General features: G+C 36.7%; 2 protein-coding genes across 5 annotated transcripts in view; both read right to left on the bottom strand.

The window, feature by feature from the left end:
* The window catches only part of LOC116600183 (B-lymphocyte antigen CD20-like), a 47,570-nt gene extending 45,578 nt beyond the window's left edge, over positions 1-1,992 (bottom strand). For both annotated transcript variants that reach the window (XM_032360308.1, XM_032360309.1), the window contains exon 1: positions 1,591-1,992. The gene's annotated coding sequence lies outside the window, so the exon portion shown is untranslated. The remainder of the gene's footprint in view (positions 1-1,590) is intronic.
* A 2,618-nt stretch (positions 1,993-4,610) lies between these two features.
* The window catches only part of LOC116600127 (membrane-spanning 4-domains subfamily A member 12-like), a 68,048-nt gene continuing 53,455 nt past the window's right edge, over positions 4,611-19,203 (bottom strand). For 2 of the 3 annotated variants that reach the window (XM_032360233.1, XM_032360234.1), the window contains 3 exons: positions 14,399-14,518; positions 9,415-9,535; positions 4,611-4,774 (listed from right to left, as the gene is read on the bottom strand). In XM_032360233.1, coding sequence (XP_032216124.1) covers positions 9,416-9,535; positions 14,399-14,518 — 240 coding nt within the window. In that variant the 3' untranslated portion in view covers positions 4,611-4,774; position 9,415. The remainder of the gene's footprint in view (positions 4,775-9,414; positions 9,536-14,398; positions 14,519-19,203) is intronic. The other variant, XM_032360235.1, reaches the window with a different exon arrangement.

Genomic DNA, 19,203 nt, shown 5'->3' with positions numbered 1-19,203 from the left:
CAGCAGGGGATTAATATCCAAACTATATGTGGAAAGCTTGCAATTCAATAACAAAACCCCAAATACTCAATTTAAAAATAGGTTAAGACCTGAACTGATATTTTTCTGAAGAAGACACACAAATGGCAAACAGGTATATGAAAAGATATTCAACATCACTAACCATCACGGAAATGCAAATTGAAACTACAGTGGAGCTATCACACCACACTTGTTAGGGTGTCTCTTATCAAAAAGACAAAAGATAACAAACGTTGGTGAGGAAATGGAGAAAGGCCGCTCTTCTGCACTGTTGCTGGGAATGTGAACTGGTACAGCCTCTATGGAAAACAGTATGCGAGTTCCTAAAAAAATTATAAAAATTGGACCACCACATGATCCAGCCATCCCACTTCACTATCTTGAAGAGATATCTGCACTCCCACGTTCGTTTCAGCATTATTCACAAAAGCTAATGTAGAAAAACAACCTCAATATCCTTCAGCAGATAAATAGATAAAGAAGATGTGGTATATACGTTTACCACAATACCACATACCACAATACCATAATACCACAATACCACAATACCGCAATATAAACGGAATATTATTTAGTCATAAAAAGAAAAAAAATCTTGCCATCTGCAACTACATGGATTTCTCAAAGAACAATCCAGGTATTTCTGATTAGTTTCAGTATTCTGATTAGTTTCAGTATTCTGATTAGTTTCAGTTCCATCAATAAGCCATATATATATATATATATATATTTTTTTTTTGGTGTGTTTGTGTCATACTGACCTTTTAACTATAGACTTCAAGCACAGCAAATGGCACATTTTAGGAGCTCAATGATTATTGAATAAGGGTATAATAGAAACAAATTTCTACGTGTTCGTCAAACATAACTGAATTGGCTTTCATTTCATGGTATTTTAGGTGATAGTTCTCAGTATACAATACAGGGGTTATGCCATTCATGAAGTCAATATTTAAAAAAAATTTTTATTAACATATAATGTATTATTTGCCCCAGGGGTACAGGTCTGTGAATCATCAGGTTTACACACGTCACAGCACTCACCACAGCACATACCCTCCCCAATGTCCATAACCCAGCCCCAGCAACCACCCCCGCCAGCAACCTGCAGTTTGTTTTGTGAGATTAATAGTCTCTTATGGTTTGCCTCCCTCCCGATCCCATCTTGTTTCATTTTTCATGAAGTCAATATTAAAGAGGAAGAAATTAGAAAAGTACGGTATGCAGTAAGTATACAATAAATATAGCCATGATTGCATTATTCTTACTGCAGTCCTAAAAAGCAAACTCAAATTCCACATAACCTTTCATCAAATTTGGATGGAAAGTCTGGAACGGAATGGCTTCAATCCTATATGTGAACACACAAAATTCCCTTTGGGGACCCTGGAGACACACCCCAAGGTAATAAACACTGATCATACAAAATAACTGAAATCCAAACTCAAGACCATCTCACATGGAGATTTGAAGCATCAGGATAAAAAGAGAAAACGGTTTCAAATAGGAACCCGAACTGGGGGCATGCTGAGAACTCAGGCTTGGGTTGGTAATGAGGCTGTCACTCACAAGGTCCTCTTTCCCTCAGGCGGTTCCTTCCTTCAGGTGATACAAGATTCTCCCAGGCAATGCTTGGTAAGCCACCCAGCCGTCTGAATGGGGCTGAAACGCGTTGGATGAGCATGGATCTTCTCAACTCAAGTACTGTTACCAGTAAAACATTCCTAGCGATGGGAGGACCCAGGATGAGGCCATCCGGGGAGCCAGGGCCTGGCAACCTCTGATTCAGGGTGACCGGGTCTGAGTCCTAGAGTCAACCCGGCATAGGCTCCCTACACGGACGTCATGCCCTGGGCGCACGACGAGAGGAGCGTGATCCTGCAGGGGTGCCCTCAATTCGGGGCCTTCCAGCCCGGGGAGCCCGGTGGGCGCTGCTTCCTTGGTTGTGGCTCTCATCCCCTGCCTCGTGCGTGTGGTTCCAACGCTGCGGTTGTGGCCAAGAGAACGGCTGTGGGGGGTTGCTGCGCGAGGAGCGCGGCGCGGACCCCCGGGGTGTGGTGAGATCCCACCCCCCACCCCCGCAGTTGCGTTGAGCGCGCAGGCTCCCCGGATGAGGGCAGGGTGGAGAGTGGGCTAACAGCATGCCACTTTTAACTGGTTGTGTCAGCATCATACTCTGTCCCCGGACTCGGGAACAGCCAGCGGGAAGAGTATAGATTGTGTTAGGGTAGAATAGACTCCTTATTGCATAATTTTCCAAGAAAAGAAAGGGCAGAATGAATACATGCAGGTAAAGCACTTCCCTAGCACACAATGGATGCCCAATAAGTGGTGAATACACATATATCTTTTTTTTTTTACTTCTAATTTTTATTTTTTTAATAAACATATAATGTATTTTTAGCCCCAGGGGTACAGGTCTGTGAATCGCCAGGTTTACACACTTCACAGCACTCCCACAGCACACCCCCGCCCCCCCCCGCAGTGTCCACAATATATCTTTTATTATTAAACTGAAGAAGTACCCGTGCAAGACTTCCAAGTTTGGTCTCAGGAAAAATAATGGCAGCACAGGAGCCTCGCGTGAAACACGAGATGACATCCTTCTTAAGAATCTCATCTCTCTGATGTTAGTTTGTCTCTTCATTGAAAACTTATAAGACTGCAACAATCTGTATTGGCAGGAGTTTGGGGAACATGTGTGGGAAGGGAATTTAAATTTTACCCACAGTGTCTCTGATAGTTAAGGGACATTAGCCCTCTGCCACTTGGGGATCTCATAATTCCCACTGGGATCAGGGTACTTGAGCCTGTTGCTATGTTCCCCACTGGGGTCTTGGGCTTAGGAATGACAGCTACCTCAGAACTCTTCAGTGTGTCGCTGCTTTTTCACCAGTGCATGACTTAATGCCCTGGTGAAGATGGTGCCTTCTGGAACCTCTTAGAGGATGTCATTAGGATAGATTGTTGTATAGAATAGCTTCATTGCATGTCCCCACTTTCCTGAATCTTCGAATTCCTTCTTCTAACCTAGGCAAAGAAAGTTCTAAAATATCAAATGCCATTAATCTGCAAGCCAGGCTCCCGTTAGTAAATGACAGACTAGGAAGTCATTCCCAGGTGCTTGAGCTAACACATCATTTTAACTCAGGGATAAGTCACCCCTTGCCAATGAAGCTGACCTAATAAATTCCTATATTTCCGGAATGTTCTCTAGACTCTTGCCAAGGCATGTATTTGCAGTCTAAAGGAAATCTCTTTAACAGTGAAAAATAGAACCTACACTTACACCAAACATTATACAATATGGGGAAACTAGAGGTTTATTCCCTTTAAGGTTGGGAGAATCCAAAGATGTCCACTATTACTGTTATTATTTATCATTGAACTGGTCAACGTTAAAAGAAAAGGATATTAAGTAGCGAAGTTCGTAATGAAGACGATTAAATGATATGAAGGATATGATCATTTACTTTGAAAAGTCAATTGTGTCTGCCAAAAAGACTATTAGAGCTAAGAAAATCGTTTATCTGGGTTTTCAGGTCCAAAATCAGCCTACAAAAGCCATTATCATTTTTCTACACCACTAATAGCCAACTACAAAATGTAGTAAGAAAAAAACATTTGTAATAATGAAAGCTATAAAAATTCCAGGGATTAATTTAAACAAGTATATATAAAATCTTTATGAGGAAAAGTTTAAAACTTCAAAAACAAACACAGAAAATGATCAAGAGGACCTGAATGAAATGAGAGACATTCCATGCTCTTGGATGGGATAACTTAATATAAAACAGATTTCAATTCTTCCAAAATTAATATATTAATTTGATGAAAAATTTCGGTTCAATTTTTTGAGCTTGATAAATTAACTCAAAGCTTTGTGTAAGGAGTAAAGGCTCATGAATACTAAGTTAACCTTTAAAAAGTGGAATAAGGTCATTTGTTTTGTTTTTTAAATTTGCCATAGGAGTGAAATCATGTAGTATTTGTCTTTTCTCTGACTGACTTATTTTACTAGGCATTATACTTTCTAGCTCCATCCATGTTATTGCAAATGGAAAGATCTCATTCACAAGACAAATGAACAAAGGAAAACACACACACACACACACACACACACACACACAGAGAGAGAGAGAGAGAGAGAGAGACAAACCAAGAAACAGATTCTTTTTTTTTAATATTCATTTATTCATTTGAGAGACAGACACAGAGAGAATGAGTGAAAGCAGGAGTTGGTGGGGGGAGGCAGAAGGAGAAAGCCTCCTTTCTGGTCCTACCTGGGGTTTTGATTGCTGAAAGATATTTGTTCTTTCACTTTCTTCCTCTGGACAGAATCCGGTGGGGTCTTCTAAATGCATCTTTTCCAGATGTGTCTGCTTTTCACTTTGGAACTCCTGTTGGGGGAAGGTCCTGGGCACACCTTGGGCAGTGGCCCCTTGGGTTTTCTTGAAATAAAGAAGTAAAATAATTCCTTAACTCAAGACAACCAGATCCAAACTGAGGACACTTTACACTCAAAATCCTCCATACAGAAAATATAGCCAGAGTCATTAATTTTAATCTTTATTTACAGAACTGGGAAAAAGAAACATTGGGACAAACTTTACAAAAATGTGTTTCTAGAAAGTTGCCTGAACAAAATGATGATGCTCTTCCTTCATTCACCATTAAAATTTTCATTCTGGGCTGAGGCCATGATGGTTCTGTTCTTCACCATGTAATAAAAGCATTCTCTTGTATCATGAACCTGAGAAAAGTGGAGCATTAGTAAATTGATCATAAATGCATTTTAAAAAGTGGTCTTATTCTATCTATGTCACTGAAGTTTTCTACTAAATAACTTTCCAAAATCTTCCCAGTTAAAGACCTACTCTGACTTGGTAGGTGGAGACATAACATGCAGGGGCTCAGAGAAAGGACACAATCAGGTTGAAATAAACATTTCTCATTTTGGCATATTTTCTTCTCTACTCTTCTCTTAGGTTATTTTTTTAAATTTTATTTATTTCTTTGAGAGAGTGAGAGACAGAGAGAAAAAGGGAGAGGGAACACAGAGGGAGCGGGAGAAGCAGACTTCACTGAGCAAGTAGCCCAACATGGGGCTTGATTCCAGGAGACTGGGATCATGACCTGAGCCAAAGGCAGTCACCCAGGTGCCCCTTCCAGGTTATTCTTGAATAATAATATTAATTCTTGGACTCTGAGAGATATCACACCTCTTCTTGAGTCATCTCTTTTCTAGGCAGACAAGTCATATCTGAGAAACTGATCAAAGAGCCCTGTCTATGTCAGACCACAGGATTTTGAGTGGGTATTTTGGAAGCGATGTTAATAGGAATATTCTCACCATCCAGGACCCTCCTCGTCCTACTTCCTCCCCTCAGGAATCAACAAAACATTTGCTTTTGATGTTTTCTTTCTTTCTTTTTCTTTTTTTAGTTTAGAAAGTAGTGACAATGCTTCATAAACTCTAAACACCTGAACTAAACAAACATGAATGTTTTGTTTTCTAGTGAAACTAGTACAATTCAAACTTACTAATTTAAACCTATGCTTAATGGGTTACTATGTGAGGAAAGAATTTAGAATACATTTGAAGTAGGTTATTACTTCGTTATGGTTGACATAAAACTGTATTTTATCCACTATCATTTGCTATGGTATATCTATAAGTGGTACACAAAACATAATTTCATGTTCCAGTTTTCTTGATGACTCTTTTCTCATTTTTTTCCCACATTCCCTTCTCTATTGGTCCTCTCCTTCCAGAAGGTCAACCTTCCATCAGAGGGTCAAGACTTAGGAACCCACAGACTGAAATTAGCTGGCAGACTTAAGCACTTGATGTTGCTGTGTATATGCTGTTCGTTTTGCTCTTGGCAAGAGCATGATTTCTGTCCTTGACTGTTTGAGTAATGACTATCGAGACTACCTTTGAATTATTCCAGCCAAAAAAAAGAAATGATAGTTATGTGATATGAAATAGAGGTGCTAATTTTTGCTTCAATGGCAATCATAGTACCTAAATGTATTAAATTTACATGTTTTACTCCTAAATTTACAAAACGTTATATGTCAAATATATTTTAATTAAAAAAAAAAAAAAAGAAAAAGAGCACCATCACCCATCACTTGATTTCTCTGGCCAAGGAGTTGAAAACTACTTTCAAACTGAAATGACCAGAGAATTCTTTAGATGCAATATCCTAAACATTTTTCAATTTTTTTTCTTTTTCTCCATCCCATCCCCCCCCACCCCCGCCCAATCTAGTTGATGCAGAAATCATGTATAGTGTGACAGCCTGGTACACTAGCACAACATCTGGCTACTCAGACTAATGTCCTCTCATTCATTCCCTCCAAACACCAGGATTCAGCCTCATAAAGCTCCTTACCTTGTTTAGATTTTCCTCTGTTATTAATACTTTAAAAGTGAAATCATTTCCATTTTGAATTAACCTGATATATTTGGTAAATGTAGGTAGAGAAAAAATGTTCAAATGTTAACATTTGTTTCTTGAGTAGGGACTCAGCTGTTTCCCCTTTTCCTTGATGTTTGGAGGCTGCATCTTCATTTACACAGCAAAAAATACTTTCTCGGGGCGCCTGGGTGGCTCAGTGGGTTGGGCCACTGCCTTTGGCTCAGGTCATGATCTCAGGGTCCTGGGATCGAGTCCCACATCAGGCTCTGTGCTCAGCAGGGAGCCTGTTTCCTCCTCTCTCTCTCTCTGCCTGCCTCTCTGCCTACTTGTGATCTCTCTCTGTCGAATAAATAAAATCTAAAAAAAAAAAAAAAATACTTTCTCTTCTCAGAATGTGTGGATTGAATTTCATTCCAGAGACCATGGAGCTTCAAGATCCAAGATCTCTTGCTCACTGAGGGTTTTTAAATTAAGTTATTTAAACTTTTATCCTCACTGTCAGTAATTTTTCTAGTCATATGCTAAGTGTCCCTTTGAGAAGTTTTCCTTTCTCTCAGGTTATTTTAATACGCATCACTCAAACTCCAGAGGTCTTGTGTGGAGTTTGGTTATGCTGAGAACCCAGGGTTTACTCCTTCTATTCCAGCCACCCATAAACACCTCTGACCTGAGGATCCCTGCACTTCTCTAATTTCTTCACCTAATTTCAATTATTTCCTTTCCTTCTCTCCTATCAGATCAAAGGTTAACCCAATTTCTTTCCACAGTTTGGCGACCGTGGCCATTGCTGCTAAAAACATTGGGGTACAGAGGGCCCTTCTTTTCATGACATCTGTATCTTTGGGGTAAATACCCAGTAGTGCAATGGCAGGGTCATAGGGAAGTTCTATTTTTAATTTCTTGAGGAATCTCCACACTGTTCTCCAAAGTGGCTGCACCAACTTGCATTCCCACCAACAGTGGAAGAGGGTTTCTCCACATCCCCTCCAACACATGTTGTTTCCTGTCTTGCTAATTTTGGCCATTCTAACTGGTGTAAGGTGATATCTCAATGTGGTTTTAATTTGAATCTCCCTGATGGCTAGTGATGATGAACATTTTTTCATGTGTCTGCTAGCCATTTGCATGTCTTCATTGGAGAAGTGTCTGTTCATATCTTCTGCCCATTTTTTGATATGATTGTCTGTTTTGTGTGTGCTGAGTTTGAGAAGTTCTTTATAGATCCTGGATATCAGCCTTTTGTCTGTACTGTCATTTGCAAATATCTTCTCCCATTTCGTGGGTTGCCTCTTTGTTTTCTTGACTGTTTCCTTTGCTGTGCAGAAGCTTTTGATTTTAATGAAGTCCCAAAAGTTCATTTTTGCTTTTGTTTCTTTTGCCTTTGGAGACATATCTTGAAAGAAGTTGCTGTGGCTGATATCGAAGAGATTACTGCCTATGTTCTCCTCTAGGATTCTGATGGATTCCTGTCTCACATTGAGGTCTTTTATCCATTTTGAGTTTATCTTTGTGTACGGTGTAAGAGAATGGTTGAGTTTCATTCTTCTACATATAGCTGCCCAGTTTTCCCAGCACCATTTATTGAAGAGACTGTCTTTTCTCCACTGTGTATTTTTTTCCTGTTTTGTCAAAGATTATTTGACCATAGAGTTGAGGGTCCATATCTGGGCTCTCTACTCTGTTCCACTGGTCTATGTGTCTGTTTTTATGCCAGTACCATGCTGTCTTGGTGATCACAGCTTTGTAGTAAAGCTTGAAATCAGGTAATGTGATGCCCCCCATTTTATTTTTGTTTTTTAACATTTCCTTAGCGATTCGGGGTCTCTTCTGATTCCATACAAATTTTAGGATTATTTGCTCCAGCTCTTTGAAGAATACCAGTGGAATTTTGATTGGAATAGCATTAAAAGTATAGATTGCTCTAGGCAGTATAGACATTCGCCAAACTGTGGAAAGAACCAAGATGCCCTTCAACGGACGAACGGATAAGGAAGATGTGGTCCATATACACTATGGAGTATTATGCCTCCATCAGAAAGGATAAATACCCAACTTTTGTAGCAACATGGATGGTACTGGAGGAGATTATGCTGAGTGAAATAAGTCAAGCAGAGAGAGTCAATTATCATATGGTTTCACTTATTTGTGGAGCATAACAAATAGCATGGAGGACATGGGGAGATAGAGAGGAGAAGGGAGTTGGGGGAAATTGGAAGGGGAGGTGAAACATGAGAGACTATGGACCCTGAAAAACAATCTGAGGGTTTTGAAGGGGCAGGGGGTGGGAGGTTGGGGTACCAGGTGGTGGGTATTAGAGAGGGCACGGATTGTATGGAGCACTGGGTGTGGTGCAAAAGTAATGAATACTGTTATGCTGAAAATAAATTTAAAAAATTTTAAAAAATTAAAAAAAAAAAAAGGTTAACCCACTTTCAGTCAGTTGTGAATTAGTTTTAATGCCATGGCTGCTGTTGGCCTATTGCCCAGGACATGGTTGGAAAATTACTTGGGCATCACTGTTTTCTTCTAAGAACAGTGGTGTTTGAAAATAGAATGTGTCATGACCCATTTCTCCTTCTTCCCAACATCCTTGCTCTTCCTGCTGCTCCAAGGCTCCCAGATCCAAGGGATCTAAACTTTGCTTGATAACTAGAGGCTGAAGACCTAATGGACTGATCTCCATAGGATTATCCTTCAAATGACCTGAGCCAGAAAATGATCTATTTCCTACTGTATTTTCTCATGAAGATATGAATATATAGCTCTTTAATCCTAAAATTTTATCTTTAGAGAATTATCTGCATTTGCACATAGACATAGGCTGTCCAAACTGTTTGAACTCATATTCAGTGTGTAGAGGCAACCCTAAAACCAGTTACTACTGAAACTTTAATCTCTTTAGCATGGGTTCACAACAGAAGCAAATACAGTACTTCCTAATTCATCAGAGAAATTAAATACTCACATTATATGAGATTACTGCCATGATAAAATGCTTGGTTTATCCAACTGTTCACTATATTTGCCAGGAAGAGCTCCAACAAGGAGAATAGCCACAAATACCCAGAAAGCATCATTCCACTTTGCTAAATACAAAAAAGAAATCTACATGTCTTACAGACCTTTATACTTCTAAAATTTTTAGCATCATAAAGATAATATAAAATTGCAAACTGTTTAGAAAATAGAAAGCTATCTATAATATCCCACCATCTTAATAAAATTGTGATGATTTTTACTTGTTTACATGATAATAATTGTAACAACAAACATTTAGTGAGCACTTACTATATGGCTAGTCATTTGTGGTAAATGTTTTATATACGTTATCTTATTGAGTCCACTCAACAACATTTTGTGCAGGTGGTGTTGTTATTTTTATCTTAGAGTAGAGGAAAATGGACTTGGGATGGTAAAAGTAACAAAGTATTACTGAATGTCAGAGTTGCTCAGAACTTGCTTCCTGGTCCCCCTTCTTCTCTTTCCCCACTCTTGGTCTTGGACTCTTGTGGGTCTTCCATTTGAGTTCCGACAGACTCCCAGCTTCATGATCTCTGTTTTCTCCAACATGTGTTTCTATAATACTGTTATACTTGTAAAAGGTATCTTCTATTCATCTCATTTAAAATCAAAGGTTATTTTGCATTTATATGTAATCTTTATAATACTCAATGTCTACATAATATTTAAGTGGAAATACAATTTATTTAAGTTTGCTACACAGTTTTAGTCCATATAACTCTTTCCATCTTTCAGAAGATTAAAGTGGATTTCCAGAAACCTGGTTTATGGTAAATACTACCAAATTGTTTTCCACGTGTATTTCTCATGTCACTCTATTAGGGCTAACATTAAAGAGAATTACTTATGGTTTCTTTTCATTCCCTATGAATTGGAGCAAATGTGGATTATACATGTATTTATCATGATTAGTGATCTTAATGAAAAATCTTAATTTGAATATGGGGATAAGGATGAGCAGAAATTGATCTTCTGACAAATAGGTAATCAAGATCTGATACGACTGGCATAAAATGAGCTGTATATAGTCTCTCTTGGGTTTTAAGTGATACTCTAATTGGAATACCTTCTGAAAGATCTCCAGGCATACTTTGCCTAGAGCAGAGGACAGATACTCTCTTAAATGCAAATGACATTGTTCAATTGTTACAAAGTAGGAGTGGCCTCCATAGATAAAATAACAACTACCACTAAGAATACTTGATATAAATTATTTTAAAACAAGAGGATTAATTTGACTAAATGTTCCTCAAATTCATTGTTCTTTTTTAATAATCTCATAACATTTCCTAAGTATCAGTTTCTTTAGTTACTGTTTTTTAGTAAATGTGCTAATGAAATGAGCACTCTCTAGTTCAATTTTGATTAATTTTTTAAATTTGACTAATCTTGATTAATTAACAAGCAGTTTTCCCAGTGAGATGACTAGCAAGTTATGACCCTTAAATTAAAAAAAATTTTTTTAGAGAGTGTTTTTATTTCCTTAAGACTGGTTTGGGCAAAATACTTTTCCCTAAATATTCCAGTTAAAACATTTTCAAACAGGATTTATGGTGTTAAATATTTGGAGCCTGATTTATGTGCTGGAGTAGACTTAAAAAAAAAAAAAAGAAGAAGTCTCAGCTATAACTGTAACTATTTCAGAGTGAGTGAGGCCTGGCCATTCATCTGTATGAAAATCTTCATATAGGATTAAAGGATTATAACACTTACTATCTGTTTATTTAATTTTTACAGTCCTCATGCTGTTACAAATATCTTCAAGTTTCAGTAATTCCAGAATAATGTATACTTGAGAATGGCAGGATAACCAATTCTTACCAATGACCTAAGATTTATTTATGAAGTACTATTTGATACATGCAATCTCATTAACCCTCAGGTCTATAGCCTGCATGTATCTCATCCTTGGTGTATGCAATCTCATTAACCCCCAGGTTTATAGCCTGAACCATTCTTGGCTCACAATTTCTTGGCTCTTTACAGAAATGGTTCTTACAGATTTTGCCTAGTATTTCTTTATAAGTTTTTTTTTTTTTTAATAAGATATAGCTTTTGGAAGTTGGTCTAGCCTTTGCTGTAGGAATGTTGACTATTCACAGCTAGTGTATAGTTAACATACCTGTAATGAGTGCCTCTTTTGTACCAATTCCTGTCCCAGATGCTGGAGATGAAGCATTATTTGAGGCAAACACCACTATAGGCTTCATGAAGCTTACCTGCTAGTCCATTTCATGACATAGGGTCTATTATACTGAACTCCAGCATATTTTACCAAACACTACACAAGCAATTGACTCAGAGCAAAGTACTTTTCCAGGAATCATTTTATCTATGACACAGTGAAGCATTTCTGTCTGGTCATTCTGTCATTATAATCATGTAATAGTTGAGTTTCCTTTTCGCATTTGCTCATTAGAAAGCTTATAGCAAAAACTGACTCAATTTTGGTAATTCAGAGGATCCTAAAACCTACATATTTACATCATTATTTTCCTAACGATTTCATAATGAGCATATTCCAAATGGCATATATTGGAATAGCTTAATATATTGGATTTAACCATATGAAACTGACATTTTTGTAGATCAGAAACAGCCTAATAGCAATTTTATACAGTTCAAACTAATATATGAGTATACTATATAGTTATAGCAATGGAGGCTAATACATATTTCTGTAATATTCATTTTAAACTTATTTTAATTACATTTCTATACATATTATTTAAGTGCTTTCAAATCCTATGTGGAATAGAATCAAATATTAGAAAGTAAGCAATTCATTTATAATTTGTTACATATGTTATAATATTATTATATACACATCTTCAGTCAAAAATAGTATAAAAATGCCTAGCTTTGTGTCTATGGAGAAAGAAAAGAAACTGAAACTTTTTATCTAGACAAACTGTTGCCCTTTCCTTGTCTAGAAAGAGTCAGTAAGTTACTGATATTTTCTGATTCTTTGTTGGAACATTTGAATGGCTTCTGTAGGAGAATAAGTGCAGAGTGCCTAACAGAAGTTGCTTGTTTTGGTAGCTTCCAGTAATCAGAGCTGGTTGCTGGGGATAATGTGGGCAAGTTTTCATAGGGAAGCCTCTTGGGAGAGAAGGAGAGGATTTGTGATTTCCAAATGGGTCTGCCTTAAGGGAAAGCCGGCGGTTGCTCCAAGCCTCAGAGCTTGCAAGTCTGATGCAGCAGCCCTGAACAACAAACATATTTACGACATTTGTGACTTCTGGCATTTGGAAATGAATCTATTGTGCACAAATGTTGATGCTAGCAACTGAGAACACACCCTATGGCCTCCTGTATGGCATGTTCCAGTATCAGTAGTGAAAGAAGGCTTTCCGGGGTAAACATCTGATCAATCACACTAGAGGTTTTTCTATGCCCTGTCTGCCCCTACCGGGTTTTCGGTTCCTACAATACCTCTATAATAGTTTTAGGCATGAAAAGCCACCAGACCTCAAACATTCTTGTCTTTAATTTTCTTCACAGGGTTCAGGCACCATGAGTATAACATAATGAACTTCCAGGGGGTGTGGTGGGCTGACCTCTGAGTGTACCGTGCTCTACAACTTTGCCCCAGATCTTTTGCGCTTTTGCACATACAAGTGGTACCTTCTAAGACCTATCAGTCAGGTGCTCGGTCACATATTTTAAAATGTTCTTATTTATTCCTATTACCTGTAAAAACAGAACCTCCGTGTATGTACTGAACTGACATATATGTCGGCAGGACACTGAAAAAGAAATATAAACACCTGATAGGCCCCAGGTAGACTTCTTAAGGACTTGTTCCTATTCTCTAAGGGATACAATACACATGGTGTCATAAAATGTAAATTAAGCCCTAAGATGACAAAAATGCTAATAATGTTTATGATAAGAAAAATCTTGGATTGTGACTATTTGCCCTGACTATCCTGTCATCTTGAAAATTTGCTGAATAAGAATCAGACTTCTTTTTTTTGGTTCTAATTTCACCAGGTCTTTGAAATCCTGACGAGTTAGTGTACTAATACAAATACTTCTATAACTTTAAGAAACTGGGAATCCTAGGGGCGCCTGGGTGGCTCAGTTGTTAAGCGTCTGCCTTCAGCTCAGGTCATGATCCCAGAGTCTTGGGATTGAGCCCCACATCGGGCTCCCCGCTCGGCAGGAAGCCTGCTTCTCCCTCTTCCCTCCCCCTGCTTGTGTTCCCTCTCTGTCTCTCTCTCTGTCAAATAAATAAATAAAATCTTAAAAAAAAAAAAAAGAAACTGGGAATCTTACGCAAATTTAGTTGATGATCAGTATGTTGGTCTTTCTTCCATTTCAACTTACATTTCCAGTATATTTAGTTTAAAATTAAATGGTTAGTGCTGTGTCAGGAAAAGGTGAATTTATGGCATATTCAGGGGACTTGGGACTTATAGGATTATTGTGTCTAGAGAACTTCTGATTATCAGTTCTCAGGAATATTTAATATGCTAACCTGGAATACCATCAGAGGAATATTTAATGAAGAACATTCATTCATTCAATTAACATTTATTAGACATCTATTAATTTCCAGGCATTGTAATAGGCACTGGGGAGACACAGATATCTAGGACATGGAGTCAATGAGCCTATCAATCTCAGATCTATCCTTAAGGTCTTTCTGTGTTCACCAGTATCCTTCATCTGAATCTTATTAATGTAGATACTAGTTATTTTACTTTATGTAATACCCTTTATTTGATTTCTTGAATTTTTGGTGGTCATAGGTTTGGAGCCCTTTCAGTGATTTGAATCCATATTTGTGGTCATACCACATGTGAATAATTTCTACCACTTCCACATTTGTTCAAAACCAAAATATTCTCAGCTCATTTACAAACAAACTTAATGTATAAACCTCTGATTGTGAAAAAAAATTTATAAAACCTTTTACTTACCTGAATCCATATAATTTTTTCTCGTTTGATTAAAAAGAATGTAATTTCAAATCCAATTAGAAATAGGCCAATCATTGCAAGGGTAGAACTGTAGGTATTTGTCCTTATGGAGCACCTCAACTGCAATAGATACAAAATGTCAACTAGTTATATGTGGAACAAACAAGTTGGAATGAAGTTAGTTTGCCTTATTGGCACGTATGTTAAAGGGGATGATTTATTATCATTTCTAACATTTCCAGAATCTCATGTTACTCTATGGGTTCCCTATTTTCCAAATTTACCAGGATCCAAATAGGACTCTTTGTTTTTTGATGTTGCATGCATGCATTTCATTCACTCCTTTAACATAAAATTCTTAAATGCTGAAGCATAATAATGATTGGTAATTTAATATTTATAATTTAATATTTTTAATATTATTCTAGACAATGCAAAGACATTAGACCATTTCCCTCTACCTCTATTTCAGCCTATACATTATTTTTGTGCTTTTCAGCTTCTTTGTATAATTTGGAATTTACAAAATGCTGTTTTTAGTATCATATAGAATCCTTATTCATTTATGTATACATACAAATCTGCCAATTTTCTTTATTTTCATCATCAATGACAAAACATTTTAAATAAATTTAACCTGGGCAATTATGATGAGCAGTGGGTGTTGTATGTAAATGATGAATCACTAAATTTTACTCCTGAAATGAGTATTAAATGATATGTTAACTGAAATTTAAATAAAAACATGAAACAAACAAAAACCAATATACCTTCATTACAGAAAAACAAAATTAATTAATTAAGCCCATACATGTAAAATGACTTTTTTTTAAAAAAAGTATGCTCATGCCCAGTGCAAAGTCCAATACAAGGCTTGAACTTATGACCTTGAGATCAAGACCTAAGCTGAAATCAAGAGTCAGATATTTAACTGACTGAGCCACTCCGATGTCCCAAATGAAATTTTTAAAATCCTGTAAAAATTTCCATTTCTGGCAATGAGGTAAATTTCAAACTTTAAAAAATTATACAGTATGTATTGTATACAATTTTAAATATAATTAATTATACACATATAATACAATGTGTATTAATTATTATCTTTCTGGTTTCAATCATTCAACACTGTCTTATTCATTCTTACTGTAGTGTAGTCACTATTGTGTGTTCCTTTTTACTCTAATATAGCAGTATTGTATTTATATGCCACAGTTTAGTAAGTCACATTTACCTTTAGAAAGAAGAGAGGGTAAAGTTTCTGAAAGAAGACGTGAAGGGGGCTTCTGATATGTTTGATTTCAAAAGGAGTTCCTTGGACATTCCCACGGATAATTCATTGATATGGATAGATATGTTTTGTATATTTTCTGGATTTGTGCTAAATTTCAATTTAACAGTTTAAAAACAAAAAAATAAATTATTGAACTTCAGGAAACACTGGTTAGTCAAACAACAAAGTAATATTTGGGGAAAAATAACATTGTAAATTGTAAAATATTTTAACTGAATAATGCTGAAATTACCACATATTAAATTTTGAGAGATGCAACAGATCTGACGACGCATCAATCTGATGAAGTTATAAAAATAGAAGGAAATATAAAGACAAAAATAGAAAGTAATGCCATAGAAAACAAACATACATAAAAAACCTGAAATGTGGTTCTTTGCGATAAAAAACTTAATGTAATTTTAGTATAATTAGCTAAGAAAAAGAGACGACAAAATAATCAATGTTGGAAATACAAGAAAATAAGATCTTATGAACCTCAAAACATTGAGAAGATTTTTGCTTTTGGTATGATGGAAAAGCTATGGCAGATGAATGTTCCTTCTGACAACAGCTAGAAAAACAGGATACAATACTGCAAGTATTTTGTCTATGTAATAGCAAAAGAAAACCATCAGTGCTAAGGCACTGAAGAATATAAAGGGGCCAAGAATGCTGAAAGAAGACCACAGAGAGGTGAGCAGATGTTCTACAGATAATTTTTCCTTGGGAACATTTGTTAGGGCAAGAGGCTGAGGTTTCAGATTTTGCCTGAACAGAATGTTATTGCCAAGGTAGAGAGGAATCATCATAGCTTTTGGTGTTCTTGCAGGCTGGAAAGATAAAATTGTAAAACTGAGGAAAGAAGCCTCTGTGGGAAAGAGAAGGCTAAAGAAATGAGCCAGCTATGTGACCAATCACTCTCTTAAGATGCTAGTCAGCGTCTGCCTTGGGTTCAGGTCATAATCCCAGGGTCCTGGGATCAAACCCCACATCCAGCTCCCTGCTCAGCTGGGGAGTCTGCTTCTCCCTCTCCCTCTGCCTATCACTCCCCCTGCTTGTGCGCATGTTCTCTCTGTCAGATAAGTAAATAAAATCTTAAAAAAAAAAAGATGCTAGTCAGATTTTGAAGTTTTGCTGGTCAGTAAGTTGCATAAGAAGAAAGCAACTGAAAGGTAAAGAAGAATTTTTGACCACATAATTGTGCTGTGGAAACATGGATCAGGACTTGTAGGGGACAATTTCTCATAAACATATCAGGTTCTCAACTGCAAAGCCTGGAGGGCTTTATGCCATATGTAGAAGAAGATTGAGAGGTATATGTATTCTTATCCATATTGCCATCCAACCTCAGTCCTGTTTATCAGCTGAGGGGAGAAATGGGTGAACCCTTCTAGAAAGACTGAACATCACTTGACATTGCTATGCTTTTCTATACACAATTTCTGGCACTCAATAAAAAATTACTAGATAGGTTAAAAGACAGGATCCTATTTTTTTTTAAGACTAGGAAAATCCAATAGAAATAGTCTTATAAGTAATTCAGTTATTGGGATTATTGATACAATTTTTAAAACAGCTATTAATATGTTCAAGAAAATAGGAATGAATGGAGCAGACAGATAAACAGAGAATTTCACAGAAGAATTAGAACCTAAAAACAGAATTGAATGGAAGCTCTAGATTTGAAGAATATAGTAACTGAAAGAGAAAACTTCATAACTGCATATTAGACAGAGAACTAAACAGCATCAGTGACCTGGAGGAAAGGGCAATAGAAAATGATGAAACAAAAGTAGAGTGAGAAAAAATAATAAAAGAAAAAGGAAAAAAAAATTGTGAGAAACATGTGGGGATAGTGAAAATATTTAATCTACCTTTAGCTGGAGTCCCGAAAGTAGAGAAGGGGAAGGCAATTTGGCAAAAGCAATATTTGAAGACAAAAAGGCCAACAATTTCCCAAAGTTGATGAAAAGTATCAATTCAGATTCAAGTCCTTATAGATAAATACCTTTGGCTAATCCCAGATAAAATGAATACAAAGCAAAATACATCTAGGTACAGCACAGTGAATTTGTTGGAAACTGAAGGTAAAGGGAACATTGTAAAAGTAGTGTGAGAAAAACAGACACATCATGTTAAAGGAGCATAGCTAAGGCTCACAGAAACTTCATAATGTCGAAGATGGAATGAAGGTGGAACACAATGACTGACATTTAAAAAGTGCTGAAATAAAATAAAATGTCAATCTAAAATCCATATGCAGTGAAAGATACTTTCAAAGCAAAAGTAGTGTAAGGTTGTTTTTCAGACTGACAAACGCTGAGGGAATATATTGTTCATAATATTTGTGTTGACAGAAATAATACTAAGGGAAGTTTCTCAGCCAGAGGGAAGGGAATTCCAATCTGAAATGCTGAAATGCAAGAAGAAATGAAAAGAAACAAAGGGTAGATAAGTGAATCTGTCTAAATAAATAGGATGCATTACTTTGTAGAGTATTGCATAGATGTCGATGTCGATGTAGATATAGAGAATTCCATCTTTGATGGGATTCTTGCATATTATCTTATCCTAAATCAGGACTTGCTGCTCACACTCTCTCTTCTGATTTTTACCCTCAGCCTTTGTAGCCTAAGCATTTGTTCCTCCTGCCATATCCTCTAAACTATTTTGGATTCTGAGCTAAGCTATCTGGGTTCAAAGTTCAACTCTATCACATAAAATGTACATCTAAATCTAGGTCTTTAAGAGACAATCTACAGGAACAGAGATTTTGCAAGTAATACTATGTCATTGAATTCATATCTTTCAATACTTACTATGAATGTACAGGGACTAAATGTTCTAGTCAAAAGACATAGGGTATCAGAATGGATTTAAAATAAAAGACCCATCAATATGTTGCTTATAAGAGACTCTTTTAGATCCAAAGATACCTCCACAGTGAAAGTGAGGGGGTAAAGAGTCATTTATCATGCTAATGGACATCAAAACAAAGGATGGAGTTGCCATCCTTGCCAAAATACCAGAAAAGTGTATTTCAAAACAAAGACTGTAATAAGAGATGAAGAAGGACACTATATCATAACAAAAGGGTCTGTCCAACAAGAAGATCTAACAATTGTAAATATTTATGCCTCTAATGTGGGAGAAGCCAAATATATAACCAATTAATAACAAATTAAAGAAACACAGTGATAATAATACAATAATAGCAGGGACTGTTAACATCCCATTTATAGCAATGGGCAGATCGCCTAAGCAGAAGATCAACAAGGAAACAAGGACTTTGAATGACACACTGGATCAGATGGACTTAACAGATATATTCAAAGCATTTCACCACAAAACAGCAAAATACACATTCTTCTTGAAAACATATGGAACATTCTCCAGAATAGATCACATACTAGGTCACAAATCAGATCTCAACCAGTACAAAAATACTGAAATCATCATACCATGCATAGTTTCAGACCACAATGCTATGAAACTTGAAGTCAACCACAAGAAAAAATTTGGAAGGACCACA

This window comes from Mustela erminea, chromosome 9, assembly GCF_009829155.1.
Source record: "Mustela erminea isolate mMusErm1 chromosome 9, mMusErm1.Pri, whole genome shotgun sequence".
In the NCBI taxonomy this organism is placed as follows: Eukaryota; Metazoa; Chordata; class Mammalia; order Carnivora; family Mustelidae; genus Mustela; species Mustela erminea.
This window is presented reverse-complemented; position numbering and strand designations above follow the sequence as displayed.